At 37.4% G+C, this 23653-nt stretch overlaps 1 protein-coding gene across 1 annotated transcript in view; it reads left to right on the top strand.

The window, feature by feature from the left end:
* The first annotated feature begins 500 nt into the window (after positions 1-500).
* The window catches only part of LOC134855589 (uncharacterized), a 58778-nt gene continuing 35625 nt past the window's right edge, over positions 501-23653 (top strand). The window contains exons 1-6 of the mRNA XM_063872126.1: positions 501-6399; positions 13186-13399; positions 15520-15708; positions 16096-16125; positions 16205-16283; positions 17304-20179. Coding sequence (XP_063728196.1) covers positions 1139-6399; positions 13186-13399; positions 15520-15708; positions 16096-16125; positions 16205-16283; positions 17304-20179 — 8649 coding nt within the window. The 5' untranslated portion in view covers positions 501-1138. The remainder of the gene's footprint in view (positions 6400-13185; positions 13400-15519; positions 15709-16095; positions 16126-16204; positions 16284-17303; positions 20180-23653) is intronic.

The following is a 23653-nucleotide window of genomic DNA, read 5'->3' as shown; positions in this document are numbered from 1 at the left end:
CTGCCGTGATTTGCCGTGCTTTGATTTTTTTGTTCAGTGACTTCAATGAATACGTGCGTGATTTTTGCTGCTACCTTTGATATTTACCTTCAAAATGGTAGCATTTGAAAATGTAGTGCACTTAGCCGATTTATCAGGAGAATGATATAACCAAGTTTTCTTTGTCAAAATTCTCATTAATTTTTAAAAATCAATCAAGTAGCCACAGATAAATAAGTTTCATGATAGTTTTACTGAGTCATGCAAACTCATTTCTGTTTTCTCTTGATTGCTCTGTATGTTTGAAAGGTATCGTTGAGAAATTTTCATCTACGCTCTAAACAAAACACAATTTTTTGCTGCACCATTGAACAAATTCTTTCGCTTTTTTCCCTTAAACAAATTCAGGAACGCAACCATTTTTTTCCTGCTCTGCTTGAGGCTATAAGCGAACGTTACACGTTGAATATGCATTCACTTTTCTCTTGTTGCTCTTAACATATTGCTCTTATTTCATATTTTTAGCCAGGTACATATACCTTTCTACCTCTATGCATAAATACGTAGATTCCGTCTAACCATACGCTTAATTCTGGTTATAACCGAGCATCGCTAGTCTAAATTCTATTTTTTTCTTTCATACATCGTACCATTATTTTACGTGGTAGATATATATTTTCTGGTTAAATCATCCGTTGTGTGTACGAGTTGAACAAATTTCCCCTTATTTGAATCAGGGCCCGATTCACGGGGAAAGAATTGATTAATTACGCTTCCTAACAACGCACACGGAAGCTCAAGATATCGGTGTACTTTTCTTCTTATCTATTCAAATTTGATGGCCAAAATTGACCCCATATGCAGTTAATGCTGCCGTCTAAATTTGTTTTCAGCCGTTCTTTTATTACATGAATAACAATTCTCGTCTGCGGGACCGTAAAAACGGAAGTCTTATGTGATAGCTTTTTGGTCGGCTGAATATAAAAATGGACCCAAATTGACCCAATTTACTAACAGACCTGCTAGACTTATTTTTGTTTAAATTGAATATTAAAGCAGTTACAGTAACCTTACATCAATGAATTGTTAAATTTCAGCGTAAATCTTCAAAAAATGTTTTAATTTTGTTTTCAAATAAGGCTCGAACATTTGAAGCACAATGTTCAGTTCTTTTACAAAGAGCATCTCTGATTTTGTGAGTGAAAACATTGCTATTGACGAAACAATACCCGCACAAAATCCACAAACTTTGCCTCGAGCTGCCGGAAAGCAGCAACGTCCCGCAAGCGCCAATGTTTCCAGGAACTCGTCACCGGGTCATGTACCCCGGAACCCGAATAATGTTTTAACCAACCAAAACTTACCCTCAGCCGGTCGTGGAAGAAGCCAGGAACCGGGAAACCGAGCTAACACAAACGCCGGTGGAGCTTCTCGTCGACCATATGCAAGTGTTTCGTCGTCGCGAACAACATCGCGGGATCCGTCTCCAGCAACGGGACCGAGAAACGAGCCGATGAGCGCAGAACAGCAGGCTGACAATGGTCCATGGAATACGCAAGAAAAGCTTTTAATCGACCATTTAGGCCTTAACGCGAAAGAATTGGAAGGCCTTTCGAAGTTCGAATTGGTTCAAATTGCGGCTGTTCACGCTGAAATGAAGCACCAAGAAAAGGGAGGAATTGACTTAAGTGCAGGTCCCTGCATTGAATCAATGTTGTTGTCTCAAATTGTCGATATTCCGGGGTTAGCTCAGTCTGATTTGATGCATTTGAGTCCAAAAGAGATTGCGAAAATTGCATCGGTTAATAATCAGTCAGTTGAAGCTAAAGAACCTCCAAAACAGGATCTGCAGAAACAGAAAAGTGCCCAAAAAACAGCTGCCGCTTTAGGTCCTCAAGCTAACAGTAGCATTAAGGGATCCTCAGGAACTGTAAGTAACAAAAGCGGTCTACGAGGTGGCATGGGCGAAAAGCAGCTTCCCAATGTAACCCCAGCCAAGACATCAAAAATCGAAGACAAATCGACCCTTTCTTTTGACAGTTCAAATCTTTTCAAAAAGACAAATGAATTATCAAAGTCTATTACTGGAATTGACAATCCAACTGCTGTGTTGCAAGGGAAAATGAACAATCTGATTTCGACTGGAATGGAAAACGTTCAAAAAGTCCAATCTCTGAACCCAGTGATTCCAGTGACAACCGAACCCAAACATGCGGCGCCTGCGAAAAGCGTCTGGGATTCTTTGACAAAATCTGAAAAGTCGAAGTTATCAACCATGGGTTTAGACGAGACTGCAGTGAATGGGTTGTCTAAAACTGAGGTTGAACAAATTTTAAGCGTCATGATGGAATCAGAAAACCCTAACAGTACTGGTTCTAAGAACCCATCAAGGGAAACCTCACGTGCTTCATCGCCGACTCGTGGGAATAACTCACGAGTTGATTCGACATCTCGGAACCCCGAAGTCGAGAAATCTCTAGCCGAAGTTTCAAACCAAGTGTCCAAGTTTTTCGGATCTGCTGGTGATCAAAGTCTGCATGATGACTGTAGTCAAACTAAAAAAGATAATCATGTTTCCTTGAAAAAGATGGAATCTGTTGATGTTCTCAAGGCACCACCTATTCAGAGAGTCATGAGCCAGGAGCAACAACTTGCCGAGCAGCGTCGTCTGGATAACGAGAGGCGACTTCTTGAAGAGCAGCGGATGTTGGAAGAAGAAATTCGAATGGAAGAAGAACGTCAGAAAGCCGAGGAGGAAAAACGAATTGCCGAGCAGAAGCGACGAAAACAAATGCAGGAGCGAATTGAATCTGAGAGAAAACGACTTGAGCAGGAAAGAATTGAAGAAGAAGAACGTTGGCGTCGCGAGGAGGAGGAGCGTCTGCGCCGCGAGGAGGAGGAACGTCTGCGTCGCGAAGAGGAGGAACGTCTGCGTCGCGAGGAAGAGGAACGTCTGCGGCGCGAGGAGGAGGAACGTCTGCGTCGCGAGGAGGAGGAACGACTGCGTCGCGAGGAGGAGGAACGTCTGCGTCGCGAGGAAGAGGAACGTCTGCGTCGTGAGGAGGAGGAGCGTCTGCGTCGCGAGGAAGAGGAACGCCTGCGTCGCGAGGAGGAGGAGCGTCTGCGTCGCGAGGAGGAGGAGCGTCTGCGTCGCGAGGAGGAGGAGCGTCTGCGTCGCGAAGAGGAGGAGCGTCTGCGTCGCGAGGAGGAGGAGCGTGTGCGCCGCGAGGAAGAGGAGCGTGTGCGCCGCGAGGAGGAGGAGCGTCTGCGTCGCGAGGAGGAGGAGCGTCTGCGTCGCGAGGAAGAGGAGCGTCTGCGTCGCGAGGAGAAAGAGCGTCTGCGTCGCGAAGAGAAAGAACGCTTGCGTCGCGAGGAGGAGGAACGTCTGCGTCGCCAGGAGGTGGAACGTCTACGTTTTCAGGAAGAGGAGGAGGAGCGTCGGCGTCGCGAGGAGGAAGAACGTCTGCGTCGCGAAGATGATGAGCGAAATCGTCGCGAAGAAGAGGAAAGATACTATTGGGAGCAACAGAATCGTAGGCGCAGAGATGATGCTGATGATGATTATCGGCGGCGAGGGGCTCATGATAGATATCAACGAGGTGATGGCGATGACAGATTTCGAAAAGATGAAGAACGAACCCGACGTAATGGGAAAAACTGTGATAAACGTTCGGACTCAAGAAGCTACGACAAACAATATGATTCACGGTATGACAAGGATCCCTATGATGACCCTTTCTCAAATCCCAGCAGCAATCGAAATAAGGATCACCCAGGATCTGAAAATCGGGATGACTACCAGTATCTCGGAAACGAGCGAACCGAATATCGTGATTTAAGTTCAAGAAGTCAGCATCAGGGCCAGCAAAGGTCAGGCGATACCTACCAGAGCTCAGCTCCCGGCGATGAGCGGTCAAGAATGGTGCAACAGTATCATGAGCAAGAGATGCGAAGAAACAAGTATGGAGATGTAGACATTTACTTCTCGGATGAAGATATGGAATCGGATTATTCAGTTGAAGAAGCGGCAAGAGGTCGACAGTATCAAGTGACATACAACAAAAATTTCCCAGAGAGCCGAAACGGCGAGAACTCAATGCCTTTGCAACGAAATGACTTTGAGTCGAAATGTTCCACTCCTAGTAGAAATGTGGGTACAGAAAAAACAATGCCAGGAGAGCAAAAAACTTCTGAAAAAAATCCAGAGAACCCCAAAAAGAGGGCACTTCCTCCCGGTTTGACGGAAGCTGATGTCGCGGGCCTTTCAGCAGCTGAACTTGAAATGATAATGTCAGTTATGGCACGCGCAGATGAAGATGAAATTGTTGAACTAACTCCTGAAGTTGCTGAATCAAAATCTAGCGGAAATGTTCACAGTGGAAGTAATGAATTGCGTTCACGTAATGATGACGTAACAGTTGATCATTTCACTGGCACTTCATCAATTATGAATCAAAACAGGCATGAAACGCAAAAATCTGGCGGTGAACTTAATCGTGACGGAGTGAAAAAAGAACAACTTACAAACAAAAAAGATTCTCAAATTAGACATACTTTGCCAAGTTTTCCTGATGACGATAGTAGAGATACGTTTGCAGAAAAAGGAAAAACAACTAATTTTGGATCTAGGGATTTGCAAGACGTACAACTGTCCGGATATACATCGGTGCAACCTGCTATAAATCAGCTGGATAAAAGCAAAACTGTATCCAGTATTGCTGGTGAAAGAGATAGTTTTTCCAGTGGTGGGATAAATACATCCTCATCTGATTTTGTAGGAAGCGGAGTTAAAGGTAGTACCACCGTTGATTACAATAATATTGCATTATCGCCGTATGAGAACAGTTCGCAAGTGAATATTAGAGCGGACACTGAACCATCGAAGCGTAACATTGGAAATAGTGGACTTGATTCTATTTCTTCATCCAGTGCCGATTTTTATCACGGACAGAAGAGTTTTGGAGAAAATCGTCATCTCAGCGGCAGTGATTTTTCTACCAGCGACACTTCAGCTTTGGGAAATTTTAGTGCTCCTCAGAACAATAGTTTAAACAAAGGGTTGCAGAAAAAGGAAAATCAACAAAGTTTGGACCGTGAACAAAGGAATAGTTCAGCTGACGTTATATTTTCTTCACATTACCAATATACGAATAGCGCCAACAAATCTGACCTTGCAAATAACCACTCATATTCTCTTTACCAACAGCAAAATAATGGCAATTTTCCCCAACGAATAATCAACAGCAATAACAACAGCGCCGATGGTTCATTTTCAACTTACAACACTTCAGCTGGACTTTTTAAAGCTGAAGGCACCAACAGTAATTTTTCAGAGCAAAATTACAATACAAACAAAGTTTACGCTACAAGTGCTGGAGAAAACTTTAACAACACTAGTGAAAGTAGCGGGAAAATAGATCATATTTCATTTTATGATGTTAATAGTGCAAAAAATGTTGGAAGCGCTAGCAACCAGATTTATCAGAATACTATTTTGTCCGGTGTTAACTTCGATAACATAAATATACCTGGACAATCAAGTTATAACAGTAGTGGAATTGTTACTTCAAACAACAGTTTTTATTCCAATACTGATGTAAGCTCGCATTCATCAAATTCAAACGGCTATAAGGTTGATCTTCAAAAAAGTGCGACATCCGATAAATTCGCCACGGAGACATCTGTTAATCATGCCAACTCTTCAACTGAAAATACAAACAATGTGTCAAGTAACTTGAATTTCTCTTCGCAAGGTTATGGAAACTATGATTTGGGTTACACAGATTCAAAATTATCCTCAAACTCTGGAAACTTTGGAAAAAATTACGGACAAAATTCTAATGAAAATCGAACAAAATTTGAAAACATATATGAACAACCCCCACCACGCGTAACGTCTCAACCTTGGAATCCAAATCAGCATTCGAAAATCTCGTCCAATCAGACTGGAGGAAACGAGGCCGACAACCCATCGCAGAAACAGATCGAAGAAGAAAGTTATTATGCTAACTTACCTTACCAACAGGTAGTAGCGCCAATAGCAATTTCGGATATTTCTGACGATCAGTTTGACAGCTATGAAAAAGAACAGTCGTTTCCGTACGTCGACGAACCTCAGAACAAACTGCTACCTAGTAACCGAAACCAACATAAGAGCTCTCAAAACTTGGATTTGCGTTCGCAATATAGTCAAAATTTGAATATAAACCAACAAAACAAATCAACTGTGAACTCTGAGATGGAAAATATCAACGCACAACTTTTGCTGAAACGAGGGGAAGAAACAGCGGCAAATTTTGGAAAGATGTTTGAGAAGGCAAATAGTGCAATTTCGAGCTTCGCAGAGGATTTTTCGAAGGGGATGAACTATGGGTTGGACCCCTCGGGAGAATTGATGGACCCGCACAAGCCTCCTCAGAGGTAAGAAGTTTGAAAGACACAAATCATTTCTTCAAGCACGCAGTTCATCTAATCGTCCAAATCTTACTTGAATGAGATTGTTCGCTTTTCATTGATCGAACTAGTTTAGTAAATAAAATTCCTACAAAAAAGCGCTCACAATTTTCTTTCCGCGGCTACTGTTTTTCTTGGACTTGACTTCTTTCGTTGACCTCAAATGCGTGATATTTAAGTGACCTACCGGGTCATATTTGACGTGTTAGACCTGTTTCAATCGTGATTAAGCTTGTAAAATAACAAAAAATCTTTTCGAATGTCGAAAATAAAGAAGAATTCGGATTTTGTAGTTTCGAATAATTTGGAAACGTTTTTTTTTCGGTGGAAAGCCAACGAGCCAGAGGGCTTACCACCTAAAAATGAGATTAACCTACCAATCAGCCGCAACTTACATTAACAGCTTGCAAAGGCGAGAGGTTTTATCAGTTTTTATTTGGCATCCTTTGATCAAAGAGCTCATCATTTTACTTCATTAGCCTAGCAAGTTACAATTACTCAGTTTGACAATTTGGCGGATTGCAAAAGCACACTATTGATACGACAAACGTCTCGTGTTTTCTTCACGCAGGAGAATTTTTTCAGAATATCGTTGACAGCTTAATTTTTGGGGACTGTGTGAGTTTCAACAGCGGTGTTTTTATAATTGCCACAAGATATTTTGGTTCAGAAGTCTGTAAATGTATAGAGGAACAAGGTTTAATAAGTAATTATTCTTGTATCGCAACTGATGCGAATCTCTGCTTGGTGCCTGAATGGTTCAGCTCTGCTGTGCTTGTTTTTTCCGGCTCCCACCTTATTAAATCGAAACAACTCGAAACCTAACACCATACAATTTCACTCCCTACTTTTTGTCGCCTTAGCATTTTGAAAACACCTACTCCAAGTTTTGAAAATTTTTTTATTACTTTACACCGTTTTAATCCGAAATGAAAATAGAACTTACCTAAAAGGGGACTTCGGTAAACATCAAAGAATAAAGCAGGGAAATTTTGGACATGACAGCCAGAAAATATCGCGCTACTTAATTCGCGTCTGTTTTGAACAGAAACGTCATTGCCAATTGTTTGGATTGTTAAAACGGTTCGAACCGAAAACAAGCTATCTTGCAACGAACTACAAAAACTCACAATTAATTAAGCAATTTATGACTAAAAATAGCGTATTTTTCCAGACGTTTTCAGCCGGTACAGAAATTTTAAAAAGGTTCCACTAATGATAAAAAGCTAAAACTCATTTAGGGTCATTGGCGAGCTTAAGCTTAAAACACTATCGCTTTGTTCAGCTTTCTTTGAATTGTTGGCAAATAAACGCAAAACCAAGAGGTTTCCCAGCCCCTAGTCCCAATCTAGCAACCCAAAAAATGGGGCGACTGTCCTGGGATCGAAATGTCAGTACACGGGTCAAGTTTTTGCTTTAGTACGTTTTCCGGAAGTCTGCAAGGAAACGTGTTTTCAAAAAAAGCTCAACAAAATTTAAGTCGATTTCAAGTTTGAATTTTACAAATCGAATGAATCGAACAAAAATAATCCAAAATTTACATTGGTTGAGCGCGAGCTAGATAATGCTTCGAGAAAACACAGATCAGCTCTGCATTCGTAAGCAGACATACTGTTTTCGACTCTCACATTTAATACGCGGTACATTCTCTTCTTTGTGAATTAATAGCCACTCGTTGCATTGAAAAGTTTAATTCTTGTACGGAGGCGTCTTTTTGCAGCCTGCTCACTCCTTTTCACATGTTAGGGTGGTTTCCGTTGGAATTTGCCCAAAATTAAACAAAATTTGTTCAGGCCTTCAATTTAGTTTTCTATAAATTTATAAAATAAAACCTGCAATAATTGATTGTAGCTTTTTTTAAAAACAAATTACGAACTGGTCGATAAAAATCTTAAGTAAATTGTTCAGCCTCGTTTTAGCATGTATAAATGAGATAAAGCAAGTTTTTTCATTCGGTGCAAGCGTTAATTGAAAGATTAACTTTGGCGTGATAGGAGTTTAAAAAAATGAGTTCACACAGCATCCATTTAGCTGTTAAGTTTTAAAATAGGAGTCAAATTGTTGTGGATTTAATTTGTTTAGTTGCTAAACGACTAGGTAATAAAATCTAATGTGTTCAATTGGCTGATTTTAAACTGTAGAATTTATTTTTTCCACCCGCTGTTGAGTTCGACAAAATCTGAAGTAAGCTTGTAGAACTTTAAGTTTCAGTTAACATTCTATCAAATGTTTTTTTTTTCATTTTTTTGTTTCAAGAAATTTTACAAGATTCTTTTAATGGTGAGAAAAATAAGTCTGAAAACTTCGTTTCGAACTTTTATTATTTTGATATCTGGTATTAAAACTTGCAGGATAACACCTTTCAGTACCGTTTGTGTAACTGATCAAAACTTGATTTTGTGAGTTGTAGAACTTTTTGGTGAGGACGCATGAAGTTTCTACAACCAAGTTTTTAAATCAAACAAGTTTTTCAAAGAGCTATCTATCTTTTTCAGAAATTGATTTTTTTATTATTAGATAATGCGATTTGTGTCATTTTGCTCTTAGCTTTCTTTCAAAGTCTCTCATAGCAATTCCTACTAAAAACAATATGAATGCCTGATGAAAGTCTTCAAACTTTGGTTCAGAAAAATATTTGCGATGTGCTGAAATACAATTAAAAGTTCAAATTTTCTGTAAATTTCTATGCAATAAATTTCTACTGTTTTTTAAGGATAAAGAATAAAGTTTTTAAATTTAGATTTTTCAGAATTCCTTGGCAAAAATTGCAAGCTCAATTTTTTTCTAGTTCAGCTCTATAACTTACTTCAGATTGATCAAAAAACTATTGCCATCTAATGTAAAATCAAGCTTATAAAAACCAAGCTTGTAAGTAGCCAGATAAAAGTTTTGTCACAATTTTCTATTGAAGCAGCTGAGCCTTGACTTATTTTTACAGTTGTTTGCTGTGTAAAACCCAAAATTTTTGCTTAAAAATAAATTTCAGTAAATTGCTCAATTTTTTGGAGCTTCAATTCCTCTAGAATTTTGTTGGGCTGTGTAAGAGCAGAATCAATTCACAAAATGTTTCCAGCGTAATTCATGATTAAGTAAAAACAGACATAAAAACCCCTTTTTGGGGTAAAATGTTGGTTTAGATTTTCGGAGAAAAAATTGCACCTCATCAGTTCTGGTGAAATTCTAAGCAACTTTTGTTCTCCTCATTTTTTGTCTAATCTTGACCAACTTGAGAAAAACGGGTTTGAAATTTCAAAATTTTTTTCGTTTCTTCCGGTCAATTTGAGTCAGCACTGTATCTCTTGCGGTTTTTAACGATTTTATCAAATGACTTTGTCTTTTCGTTTAAACAAAGTTGTTTTTATCTTTTTTCTTATATCAGTTTAGCTTCGCTTTCCGTTTGCAAATTGTGTTTGTGGCGCACATAAGCAGCGAGTAAATCTTAACTGAATTGGGTGCAAGCTTATGTTTTTCATTTATTCTGTTCTAGCCTAATTCACAAAATGCTTTGAAGAGCCTTAAATGGAAACGGAATATTTCTGAGTTGTACGGCAATACGTGCTTTTTTAATCTTTCATCATCGATTCAGCTTTTCAGAATTATTTTTATTAATAATTCTTTTGATTCAGCGATTGTTGGCGTCCCAGGTTGACCAAAAGTGCTAGTCAAACAATTTTCATATATAGAAAAATGCTAATCATACACTTTTCATGCAACTCTATAAATACAGAAAAATGCATGAAAGGTCTATGATTAGTAATTTTTCATATATGGAAATTTTATGACAAGCATTTTTCCATAAACCAAAAAATTTGAATTTTTTAAGTTTAATCTCTCAAAAATTTTGGTTAGTGTTCGTAAGCGAACACACATGACAAAGACCTTGGTTACTCAAAAGTAGAATCGTCACATGTTTGACCGTCTTGCAATTTTAATTCTTAGGAAAATTCGATTGTCTTACACAAATTCGATGACTCAATTTTAGCAAAATGTATGAAGTTTGTATGACTAGTATTTTTTCATAGACTTAGTTTATGGAATTGTATGATAAGCATTTTTGGTCTATGGAGGTCAGCCCGGTCTCAAGGCTAACCGGGCAAAACGAAAAAAAAGCTTCTATGTGTAGATTATGAATAAAGTGAGTTAATTTCTTTTTTATGAATCTGGTTTATTGCAAAAATTCGTATTTACCAGGTAATTCTAAAATCACTTACCAGGTTAATAGTCTACGCAAAACTTGGTGCTATCAATATTATGATGTTGTTTCCCGCAGAAGTGTCTTAAGGTAACGAATGATGACTGTATGAATAGTTAGACTCTACCTCATTGGTTAGAAAAACGTTTCTTTAAAATTTTTCTCAGTAATTATAACTTTCTCAGCAGCACGGTTGATTTTGCAACCTGCAAACTCAACCACCAATTAGGACCGTCAAAATTGAAAGACATATCACCTTGAAGCCTCTTCAAATAGTCATTTGTGTTACACATTAGAAACAGTTCATAATTTTTGCTTTATATTGTTTATCCCTAATGCTAATCAATATCATTTGAGGTGAGTAAATAGACTAAATTGAAAATGTTTCAAGTTTTTGTTCCTTCACTAAGCAAAAGAAGGAAAATTTCTGACTCCTTGTGTAAAGTTGTCACTCAAAACTCCGTGCCATAAGAAAGCCTTTGTCCTAGTCGAGTCTGAGTCGTTTTGATGGTGGATAAATTGATTCAAAGCTTTTTAAGCAAAACATCTAGTTCAATTTTTTCGCCCAAAAATGACAATATAGAGAAACAAGGATAACAGGTTGTTGTTATTTTTTTGGTAGTTTTTTTAAATTTTTTTTCCATGCAAAATCAGGTTCCACAAATAATAATCGGACTGGGTGGAGTGATATATCATATTGTAGTCCTTTCAATCGTGATTCCAAAAAGTTTTCTTAGTGTCAAGAAAAACCGGTTTGAAATTTTGGATTTTTCGTCCTGTTTCAAGCGAATTAAGCGAGCGAGCAGGCTTACATCACCTTAATTATGTCTCATTTAAGGCTTAAAAACTTAGTTTTAATCAGGGAAAATAGTTTTTAGAGTTATAGCTCCATTTTGGGAGCCAAAAACTTCAGAAAAGTTCTGCAAAAAATTTGTCCAGTTGGCCTATTTTACTATGACTTTCGAATTTCCAATATTATAGTTTCCGGTCAGATCTATTTATCAAACCACGAAGAAAAAAACTACACTGTTCTTATTTTTATTAACTTCAACTATTAACTTAAAAACTTGAAACGGACCTTTCCCCATCCTCCCACCTCATATAAGCATCATATAAATGGTGTTACAGTGGGCATTACAAGGTCAAATATAAAGACCATAATGTTTTTCTTGGCCTAATAAGTCCGCTTCCGATTATCGTAACAATCGGAAAATTTGAACAAAAAATTAGCAAAAGAGTTTCGCAGGTGGAAACGAAAAAGAAAAAGAGCCCTGGAAATTGGAACAATAATATTATAATTTTTTTTTGGTTTAAATTTTTGTCAATAAAATTTACCTTAGTCACGAAAATGGGTTACAAATCTATTGTTATCTTTTGTTTTCTAAAAAATTAAAATGATTTTTTTCGACTTTATATCAACCAAAACGGAATATCAGTTTTTAGCATCATCCAAAGTTTGTAAAACCCATTCTAAGTTTTTTTTTTACATTTTCAACATACCCACTCCTCTATACGTTAATCCTGCCACACACGCACACACACACACACACACACACACACACTTTATCAATCTGGAAAACCGATCCTTGAAAAAATAGATTAAAAAAATTACATAACCAAAAATTAGGTCGTGCTGAAAAAATGAATTGAGTCAAACCTAAGTGTCCAAGTCGTGTAAACGAATTTTTGCGACCTGGATTTTGCACGCTCACCCATTAAATAGAAAAAACTGAATATATTGGATTATAATCGTTTTATGGTAGATTTTATTCCCTTAATAAATAAAAGATTGTTTTTCGCTTTTTTAGAAACAAACAATGAAACACAATTATAATCGATTTTTTCCATGGATTAACAGTGCGGATAAGCTCAGTTTGGGACATATGAATTTTGATTTTACTAATAAAAAAACTTACTGAGGCATATATTTATCACTAAAAGCCACATTATTTAAAAGGTTTCTATGATATATATGTTAAGATTGTTTTTTCACGACGAGAAGACCCAGCATAGGAGCAGTTCAGATCTTTGAAGAGAGCCGCTTCTGTGCCGCTATATCTTTTAAGTCTTATGAAAAAAACATCGAAAAGATTATTTTTTCTGTTTGCCAGGGGATGGTCTAAAAAATAAAGCTGATGGCTAGATGAAGCCTCCGAATCTTTTTCACTACGTTATTTCTATACGCTAGTCGGTCGATGCTATGTAACTAAGTTTTGAAATTACGAAAACAATTTGCATCTACACCTAGCGTACATTACTTGATTTTCTGGTGATTTTATTGCAGTGTCGTTCATAACTGATTCGAATTCCAATCTTCTGCAAGTGCTAATTGTGAACTTTCATTAAAGAATAATTTCGACCCTAGCTTTTCTAAGACCCTAACTCATTTGATCAACTAATGTAACTTTTAAGCTTCAAGTTTGTTCGTTACGTTTTTTAAAAGACCAGCAGAGTTTTTGTTTTCTTTTTGATGAAATTCCCTCCCACAGCCACCTTGAACTCTTCTTTACAGCTCTATGGTTGAACACTTTTTTGGTTATTTCTTTTATCTCTTTTTACAGTTATCAGACCGGAACAATTGGACAAAACCAACAACAACAACTACAACAACAATCAGGTGACGAGGACCAGCAGTCTACTTTTAAATTATGCATTCAGTGCACTGAGACCAGACTGGACCACAGTGCGGAGACCAGCAACGGACACTTCTGTGCCAGCTGTGCCAACTTCATCTGTCTACAGTGCTGCAAATTAGTCACCAACCATGCAACTAAAGTAGGAAAAATTAGCCTGCTCTCCTCAATGTGAAGCCTTGAACGTTTCGACTACCCTTCAAATCCAGATGTAGTTTTTGGCCAGAAATAGCACAATTTTAAATTTTTGATCTATCAATCAACCAAACTATTTGCTCTTTAACTTTGTTTGGACTTCTAAAAATGTCGAGTATCTGCTATTGCTGAATTTTCTTAATTTGATTAATAATTTTTTGCATGTTACTTTTGATCACAATTTTTTGCATTTACATTGTTTTTTGTTTTGTTCCTATTTTCAGAAAATATGAAAAAATCATCAGAAAATGAAAGTTGTTTTTAAAAAAATGAATAGGATTTTTTAGCTTTTTTAGCATAATTTTGAAACGAATTGCGCGATAGTTTGCCTAATTTTTGTACTTTTTGTCTATCCTACTCAGGGGCGGATTAAGGGGGGGGGGGGGCGGGGGGCGGACGCCCTTTTCTCAGGGGTTCGACCCCCTGCCGACCCAAAGGGTCCCCCTTTGGTACTTTTTAAGATATCCATTTTTGGCCGACCGACCCTAAAATTTTTTAAAGGCGCCTATGGCGCCAATCTATACTAATTTTGAGGGGGGAGCGCGCGCCGAAAAAACGCGATTTTTTGGTCAAAATTTTCCAACAAGTGCCCAAAAACGGCTTTTTTGACCTGTTTTTTTTTTCAAAAATTTGCCTGCGGCACAGAAAATTTGGCCGAAACAGCGTCTTTTTAGTGCTTTAGGAGAGCTCGGAAAATCAAATTGGTCGACCTAATAAAAAAGGTCGTCAAAATTTTTGAAATTTTTTTGAAAATTTGCCCCCTCCCTCTTTTTGAAAATCCTATACTCGCCCCTGATCGTACTTATATAACCTTTTTTTATACCTAATTAGAACCCTTTATTGAATTTTATAGCCAAATATTCTGATTAATTTTTCTGAGCCTAATGATTCCTTTCGCTCATGATTATTTATGATTTTTTTGTTTTTGTTTAACTCCAGAATTTAAATTCGTAGAAATTTTTTGTGTGCTGTTACTATTTTTCTAACTTACTGTTTTTCTTTTGTTTTGACATCATTTTTTTCTATACCCTCCCTGTTGTCTCTATAATAAAGGTTGACCTAATAAAAAAAGCACAAAACATCAGGGAAAACATCGAAAAAGAGAATTTGAAACTTTTTTGCAATTTCCTAGGTGTGCTCACAACTAATTCGTTGCCGGTTGCTAACTCGCAACCTAAAACAAGACTGCCAACGGGCTCACATTAAGGGCACGAAGAGTTGTAGCTTAAAATCTAGTCGTATATTGATTTTTTTTCTACCGTCCTTCAAGTAAACTTTTGTTCTAAACTTAGCTGGTCGATATCTCTCAATGTGTCTAATCATCCCAGGCAACCTTCACTCACAAGCAGGACCATTCAAAAAAATAAGCAGCGGCAAACATCCAAACCGCTTTTCTAAGAACAGGTTTCAATCCAGTGGAAAAAAATTCATTTCAAGAGTTTTGACACATGTTAGTCTGTAATCAAATCTTATGTTAATTCGTTCAACTATTGGTTTGTTAATTGCATTGATTTTCTTGGAACGCATTAAACAAAAACCATCGAGGTTGATCGACTCTGTCCTTTTATAAGCATATCTAAGGTGGTACGCTTTTTTAACAGTAAATTTTTTCAATTTTCCGAAACACTAAACCATCATTGATGAAGAGGCGGAACCAATAGTATGATTGAGCGTCGAAAAAGAAGTTAGATGAATTTACGCGAACAAAAACTTCAACTTTCATTAGTATATACAATGGATTTGTGTTTATCAAAGTTACTAAGTCGGCAAACATGAAGCAAAAAATTTTGTATCTCTTTGAAGTTCCTCGAATAAAAATTCTTCCAAAAATTGACGCTTTTTTATACAAGTTTGACTTAGTCATATCTATTGAAATATTGGCATAATTTTTTCCGGTAGGCTTATTTTATGCTTTACAAACCAGAGACATGCTTTGCAAGCTGTTTGTGAAATAGCCTGGCGAGTATCGGTGGTTATCGAAGTGCACCTGCCGGCAGTCACCGGGAGATAATTTTAGCACTAGAACGGAAAAAGAGTTTGTGCCTCAACAATTTTTCGCTTTTTCAGCGCAAAGAGTGGCTCTGTCTTTATTGCCACAAAGGCGTGCCCAGAATGAGTCACCACGTGAACAACAACTTACAAGGTCACTCCTCGTCTTCATCGGCCAATCAGCAACATGTGAATTCTGGACTGATGGGACAGGACATGGACATGGCTACTCCTTTTGATCAGAAGGCGTCTGCAGCGAATTTATCGGTCGGTGGAAATAATTTTTGTAAAAATATTTGTAATTAAATTAGTTTGCAGTTCAGGCAAACAAGAGAATTTCTTGCTGACAAAATCTTGTATGTGAATTGGAAATTAAATCAAAAAATTATATTCTTTATTTTGCTTTTGAAGAAATACGCAAATGCGGAGCATTGAGTCAGACTTACGTTTTAGGATGACTTTAAAAGTGGAGCTCCTAAATTAGACGCCGCTCTTCTATTTAAACGAAATCTAAATTTAACGACGGTATTTTATCATGATGTCTCGTGGTTTCCTTTATCTGAAATTTCAGACACATTAATTGCTTTTTATTCCTAAAAAATTGGGCGCCAAGTTAAATCATCATTTAGGCTCAAATTTATTGCTCTTTTTTAGAGTTTCTTCCTGGATGGTGATTTTCTCAATGTAAGTGTGTCATTACATTAATTCAATTTCTGCTTCTGCTTTTATTTTAAACTAAAGTCTCCAAAAGAAATCATTTTAGCTTGAGAAGAGTCAGAAAGAATTGAGAAAACAGAATTCGACAGAATCAAACGACGGCAAAATCAAACTCGAAAAGAAAGGTAAGATGACAATTATTTGTATGACTTTCTTTCATTTTCCGAGGAAAGTTTAACAACAATCTCCGGCTTCTATGCAAATAGTACAAAATGTTCCGCCGCGCAAATTGTTTTTCCAAAAGTCAAACAAGAAAAAAATCTGAAAAATTTTTTCTTGAGTGTTTTTTGATTTTTTGTTGTTGTTTATTTGTTAGTGAATGGAGACCAAATTGGCTAGAGGGCAGAAAACTAGATTTGAATGAAAATCTGAAATCTTTAGCCTCAAAAAAGAAGAAATTTTCAGACCAGTTTTTCACGATACTATGAGAACTTTCGGAAGCCGAATCACAACTAGAAGGGTTTTGATTTGATACCATGCTTGACCCTCTGTGAACTTTCTTTGAGGCAGTGCAATCGGAAAAAAAACAACCCACGGCATAGTTCCTTTCCATCCATTTAAGGAGGGGGAGTGTGAGGGGGTGGTCTGAGCAACAAGCGGCAATATCCGCAAACTGTGAAATCTTGAAGCCGAAAAATTAGACTGAGAAGCAGCAATTTCTATTGATAAAAGTCGAAACCCAATAAATTTGTTCCAGATGTGGATAAATTCAATAGAATGGGGGGTAAATCTTATGCTTAAAATAGTGTTTAAATCTATTTTTAGAAAACACAATGCAAAAAAGGGCCTTTTAACAAATTGGAATGAGTTCTAATCTGGATATTTTCTGATGAACTTGTCATCATCTGTTGAAACCTCCTTTCTCATCCAAATATATTTAAAAAACTGCACCTCAGATAACGAAAAAATGGACTAAATTTTTTGCCCCTCGGGCGAATTTTTAAGAGGCCAAAAAATGCGCTTTTAACCGCTTCCGGTTTTTCAAACCAGTTCATGGACAAAATATTTCCAAAAATGTCTGCCCGAGTTTTCGTTTTTGCCAGTTTATGAGCTACTTTTCCTCATTTTTAGCTGGTGTTTGCGATGTGCAGCCTCGCCTCTGTATACTTTTTAGAGCCTCAGCAGAAATTCTGTATACTTTTTAGAGCCTCAGCAGAAAGTTTCAACTTCTTTCGACGATTTTGATCCGAACCAGTACCTCGCCCAACTAAGCTGGGACACCGAGACAATTTCAACCAATCAGAGTGAAGCTAGTTCCGACTTGAGTTCTCAGAACAAAAACACCGAACACACAATCAAGTGGAGTTCGTCGTCGTCTTGGAAGCCGAAACAAAACGAGCCTTCGAGCCAAATGCAGGAAACTTCGATAAATGGCAGTTTTGAAACTAGCGACACCAGATTAACTACCGATAGTCGTGATGCGGAATCTAAAAAAACGGCGCGTGAAAAATCTCCGAATCGGATAATGCCGCCGTTGCCCAAAGATATCCAGAAAAAGACTCAACAAGAACAAAATCAAGGAGTAAGCTCATCGTTTCAAAATTTTGCGCAATCTGATTGGTCAGCGAAGAGTAGCTCTGATTCGTCTGGCCAATCACAGCACCCGGTTGTATACTACGACAACCAAAGCGCAGACTCTGCTCAAAACGAGTATTCTTATTACGACTACGGAAATTACGACGATAACGTGCAATATTATGATTACGAGCGTTATAACTCGGGCTATTACGACCAGTACGGAAACTGGGTTGAACAACTTGAGCCCATTTACCAAAAACACGATATTGGGAATTCGCAAAATGATTATGAAAATGTCGTCGAAAAACGAGCGGGTTCTAATTTTACAAATGAGCAGTCATTAACCAGTTCAGTTAGTACTAGTAACAATAACATCAGCAATAGTAGTAGTAGTAAATTGTTTGAACAAAGCGCATTCGACATACCACCCGGGGTCATCTCGGAACGCCAGGAGCCGAGTTCCAAAACTCATTCTTCAAGTGTTGCCAGTAACGAGCCGATTTACGAGAACACTGAAATCATGTACCCAATGATTCACGATGGAAGCGAGAGCTATTCTCAAGACATAATGGATTCGATGAATTATCAAGATCATTATAGTTCAGATGAAGGTTCGGATGTTGAACTTATCGAAGAAGGTTCGATGGATCGCTACAACACTTTCACTAACCTAAGCACAGCTAAAGAGAAAAACAAGAAATCTTCAGGATCTGAAAACAGCCTAGAGGAATTTGATGAGAATTCTCAATCCGCGAATTTTGAGAATGAAGAAGAAATGTTGGACCCTGATAGCAACAATTTCGTGCAATATCAACAAGAGCAAGAGATTTCAGCCGCGCTTGCAAAAGCGGGAAGACATCCCAGAACACCTCTATGCACCTTGATCGAAAGTTCCGAAGAGGAAGAACTCAGCGACTTTGGAATGAGTCGGAACAAGAAGAAAGTAATTGAGATTCCCAAACGTCAAACGCGTTCTGAAATGCTACAAAAATTAGAAGAAAGAAAAGCTGAAATTGGCCAAAAACACGCAAGCGTTTCAAAAAGCACTGATAAAAAGTCTCAAAATCATCCTAAAAATAACCAAAGTTTCCCAAGCGTCCAGCAGCAAGCGCGGTCTAATCAAATAATTACAGTGGAAGCCCCAAAAATTGCTCAAGCTAGTTCTACAATTCAAGGCAGAGGTGTGCAAGCTTCAACGCAAACTATGCCGAAAAGCGCTTTGAAAACATCACCAATTTCTAGTGCAATACATAGCAATACTTCGTCGAGTGTCCCGAAAGTTCCGACTGCACCGCCTCCCCCGCCTCCTATTACCACGAGCGGCCAAACTTCGCTTTATTATCGATTGGCGAAGGATATGATCTCGGAGCATTATCACGTGGGGAAAAGCTCTTACTCGCAATCATTAGCCAGTAGACTTGAAATAGGTCAAACACCTGTTGAATCTGTGACAGCTAGCAAAAAACTAGACCCTAAATTTGCTCAAAGATCAACTGGGGCTGACACGAGTGATTTGACCTCGCGTCAACAGCAACCTTCAGCGGTCAAATCAAGGTCACCAAACTATAAATGTACAATTTCAACTCAAACAGGCGCTGAACAATCGGGCACAGCTGTTTCGTTTTTGACTTATAAAGACTCGGGTTCTAAAACGACTCGAGGTTCCGAAACACTTCAAAGTACAAGTGTTGGTACCGATACAAGCGCTTCTGGAGGCCAACCTGTCAAAGAAAAAAGGGTCAAATTCTTGGAGAAACGAACTTGGAGCTTACCCGAAACAGAAGAAGATTCCGAAATGGGTTCGCGTTCTCTAGCTGTAAACGTTGAGCGAGTTTTAATTAATTCTAACTCGAGCGATGACGCAACCGAAAACTCCATTGAGCTCGGAGCAACTTCTACTAAAAAGCATTACAAAGACGCTTCCACGAGTAAAACCGAGAAAGACTTGTCGCCCATTTCAATTTTATCGCCGACTCGACCTACTTCGTCGTCGATTTCAGGGGTTGACAAAGCCCGAAAAAGCGGCGGTGTTAAAAGGGTTCTCCCCCAACCTGACCCAGAAGAAGTAGAGGAAGAAGAAAACTCGAATCGATTCGGAACCCGAGTCAAAGCGCGGCCGCTGCGAAATGACGAGGTTGATATTCTACGAAAGAGACTGTTAACTCCATCTTCAAAAGACAAAAAATACACGTCTTCGTCATCGAGTCATTCTGCTAGTTCGTCAACTGGCCAACCGCCTTTGCAATCAATACTTAAGAAAGAGAATCAGTCCAGAAATGGCACCTCAGAGCCAAAAGGACGCAGAATGACGTCAACGTCTGTGCAAGCCGACGGAAATGACTTCGAGATTTCACGCGATGTTAGAGCGGCTTTGGAACAAGGGAGGAAAACGTGGGAGTATGATGATACGGATGTGTTTTTGGAGCAGCATTCTGGTTTGAGGAAGAGTGCTGGAAACAGACTTAAAAACGACTTGTCGAAATATGACCCCTTCAAGAATGAGGTACGAACGGTACGAATTTTTTTCGATTAAATTGCCCTTTGTGTTTTTGTGGCAATTTTTTGGTTTTTTCTAGCTTTTTGGAAGAGGTCGGAGAAATATTCAAGTCTTCGAAATTCACTTTTAAATTTCAAGTCAAAAGGCAGGTAAAACTTTCGAAAAAAATAAATCCACTTAATGTAATTCACAAAATAAATCTAAAAACAAATCCAAGAATGTACTATATCCGCCTTTGGTTGTAATAAAAAAAGTTATCATAGTTCAATTTGCCTTGTGTCATTTACTGATTCTGAAAACGCGCCGGTTTTCGATTCGAGGCCGAATCACTCCACAATTTTCTCAAAATTTTATTCTAACTGCGATCACGATATTTGGATACGTTATTACGGCTTGTCACTCAAAGTTGTCTCAGCGCCAACGGACTTTACAGCCCATTTTTTAAATTCAGAGGATAATAAAAAAAACGGAGGAAAAAATAGTATTTTTAAAAAGTTTGTCGGTTCAGAAAATTCAAAGGAACGTTCTGATAAAACAATAAAAGAAACATACTTTAAATCAACGTATACTTGTGTTTCCTTACCACTCCAACTTGAAATAAAACGTGATAGAATATAACGATTATAAAGTAATTATAAAAATTTGAATCTTCAAATGAGAAATGTCAAAAATATGCGAACTTCCAAATTTTCATTTCAAATCTGCTAATTTTTCTTTTAGTTTTGTTCTGGTTTTCTGCAAATTCTTTGCAGATACTTTTTGCAAGTCACTTTTTTTAGTTTTTCCTGTCGGAGGTAATCTCTAACGGGTCTGTTGATTTTGAAAAGTTTCGCTGTCACTTTTCCTTGCCCAAAGGAGGTTTGCAATCACAACATTCCTTTTTGCACTGCCTAGAGATAGTTTCTTTTGCAATCAAAACATATGCTCCTACGTATATGTGTAAAGTATCTGCTCAAATAGTAATCCAAATTAGAAATGCTAGCGTTTTGCAATCTAAACCATTGGGTTGGTTAATTGCCTAAGGGAAAAATTGAATGAGGGCTTTGACTTTCAAATAAAAAACTAAATTTAAATTTGAACCAAACAAATGGGTACGCCAATCGCCAACATTTTCATTTTTGCTTTGAACCTAATTAACCTGTAATTAGACGCAAAATTACCTAAAAATCGTATGGTATCAAAACACTTTACAATAAAAAAGCATAATTTTTAACGATATCTTTCCAGCAAAACTCGTGTCGAGGTTATAGTTCCCTTTTTTCAGAATTATAAATTTTTGCGTGGAAATAAACTAATTTATTTGTTCAGAATAAAAGAACATGTTTTTAAGCATAGAACACACAATTAGCACCTTTTTTTGTAGTGTTATCAAAAGGTTCGAAATTGCTCGAAATGTATTATCTTAATTTCAGCCTGTCAAAAAATTATCAAAACCTTTTTCGGTGAAAAAGCCAGAAAAGTTGTGATAGAAATCACTGAATCATTTTCTCGGACCAATAAAGATTGCAATTGAGCGGGTCCGGATTTTTTTAAAGTTCTTTTTAAGTGCCATGGAACTTAGTGAAGATGCATACAGTGCTGATTTGAATTATCCGATCGAAATGAATAAAACTTGAAATATAAAACTCGTTTTTCTCAAATTGGGGTGATTTTAGACAAAAAATGATGAATACCAATCTTGCATAAAATTTTAACAGATTTGATATGATGCAACTGGTTTTGCAAAATTCGGGACCTAAACTTTACAACAATAACAATCCTTTATGGCTTTGTTTAGTCGATAAAAAATCCTCCAAACCTATTTGTTTTTTTTTTTGCTGACGAAACTATATCACTGCAACCATTTTATGTAGTCCACCAGAATTTAAAGGTAAAATTTTTCTCAGTTTTCTTATGAACATAATTATTTTCGTTTGATAGGCAAAAAATGTCATTTTTACTATATAAAATATCTTTTTTTTAAACAAAAACTTTTTCAAATCTTTTGCGTCCACTTTTGAAGATTATATTTTTCTTAATGTTTAGTGGGCTGCAAAAAGGCTTGCAGTGATATAGTTTTGTTAGTAAATCAATTAAAAAGTTTGAAACTTTTTCTGATTGACTAAACAAAGCCAAAAATGGTGCAAAACGAACTGGCAAAACGAATTTGTTAAACAAATTGGCACCATATCAATTCTGGTAAAATTTTACGGAAAATTTTTCTTCATCGTTTTTGTCTAACATCAACCCAATTTGAGAAAAATATGATCTAAATTTCAAGTTTCATTCAATTTGTCTAGATAATTTAAGTATGAAGTGTAGATAGGGCGTGGATGGTTTTTTTCTCGTTTTTTTTTCAAAGTCAAGGTAAAAAGGCAAATTGCGCACTCCAATTTTGAAAGCGGAATTCATGCCATAAAAGTATGAATGACTTCAGTTTTCAAGAAGGGTTTTTTTCTCAGATTTTGACAGCGGAAAAAACTTTTCATCTACTGATCCAGTTTTCTCAAACTGGGTTAGTTTTATCAAAAATGTCATTTATAGTTTTTTCTTGATACTCAAAAAGTTTTGAGGGCTTGACTTTTTTAAAAGCAAAAATTAGTTAAGTAAAACAAAATAAAAGCCAGTGTTTTGTTCCGTTTTTTGCGGTCATTGACAGTTTTCCAACTGTCTATTTTTTATGTTTAATTTTATTGTTTTTTTGATAAAATTGGTGTATAAAAATTATCTGTGGGACAAAAAACGAATGATTGTTTTGTCATAAATTTCTAACAAGCGCTCGAACGAGCTTTTTTACGTAGCACCGACTGTGAAGTGGATCTTTTTTTTTAAATAATTATTTGAGAAAAATTATCTGGCAAAATTTGAAAATTTTCAAAAACCTCGAAAAAAGTTTGCTGGAACGTATGATTGAATGTAACGAAATTCTGAAGTATGTGGATTGCAACAAAAAAAACAATGGGGTTTGGTGAGGCTCTTCCTAGGGCCCATGTGAACGCCCTCTATACCGCAAAATGGAAAAGAAATATTAAAAGTGGGCAGCGGTGGATTTGGGGGTCCATTTCCTTCCCTCTGGGATTCGAACCACTCGCTACTCAAAGGCGGGTCGGGTCTTCCCTTCAATGCTTCCTTACGAAATCCGTTTTTGGCCTAAAGTAGTAAAATTTATCTTAAGTCGCTTTGGACGCCAATATATAGTCAATTTTGAGGGAGGCGCGCGCCGAAAAAATGATTTTTCGTTCAAAGCCTTGTGAAAAGTGCCCAAAATGACATTTTTGGCCAAGTTGTTGTTTCAAAAAGTTAGCTTGCAGGTTTTTTTTTTTGGTGAAGAGGATCTTTTTAACTACTTCGCCTCTGGGGTACCTAGTAAAGCATCTCCCCCGCCCCCCTTGCAAATTAGTTCAAGAGATCCAAGGATCTTTTTCTGAATTTGGAGAGCTCGAAAAATCAATTCGGTCAATTTAAAAAAAGAGAGACAACAAAATTTTAGGTTTTTTAAAA

The sequence above is a fragment of the Symsagittifera roscoffensis genome, chromosome 10 (genome assembly GCF_963678635.1).
Source record: "Symsagittifera roscoffensis chromosome 10, txSymRosc1.1, whole genome shotgun sequence".
NCBI classification, from domain to species: Eukaryota; Metazoa; Xenacoelomorpha; order Acoela; family Convolutidae; genus Symsagittifera; species Symsagittifera roscoffensis.
The sequence above is the reverse complement of the archived record's forward strand: the minus strand, read 5'-3'. Positions and strand labels throughout refer to the sequence as shown.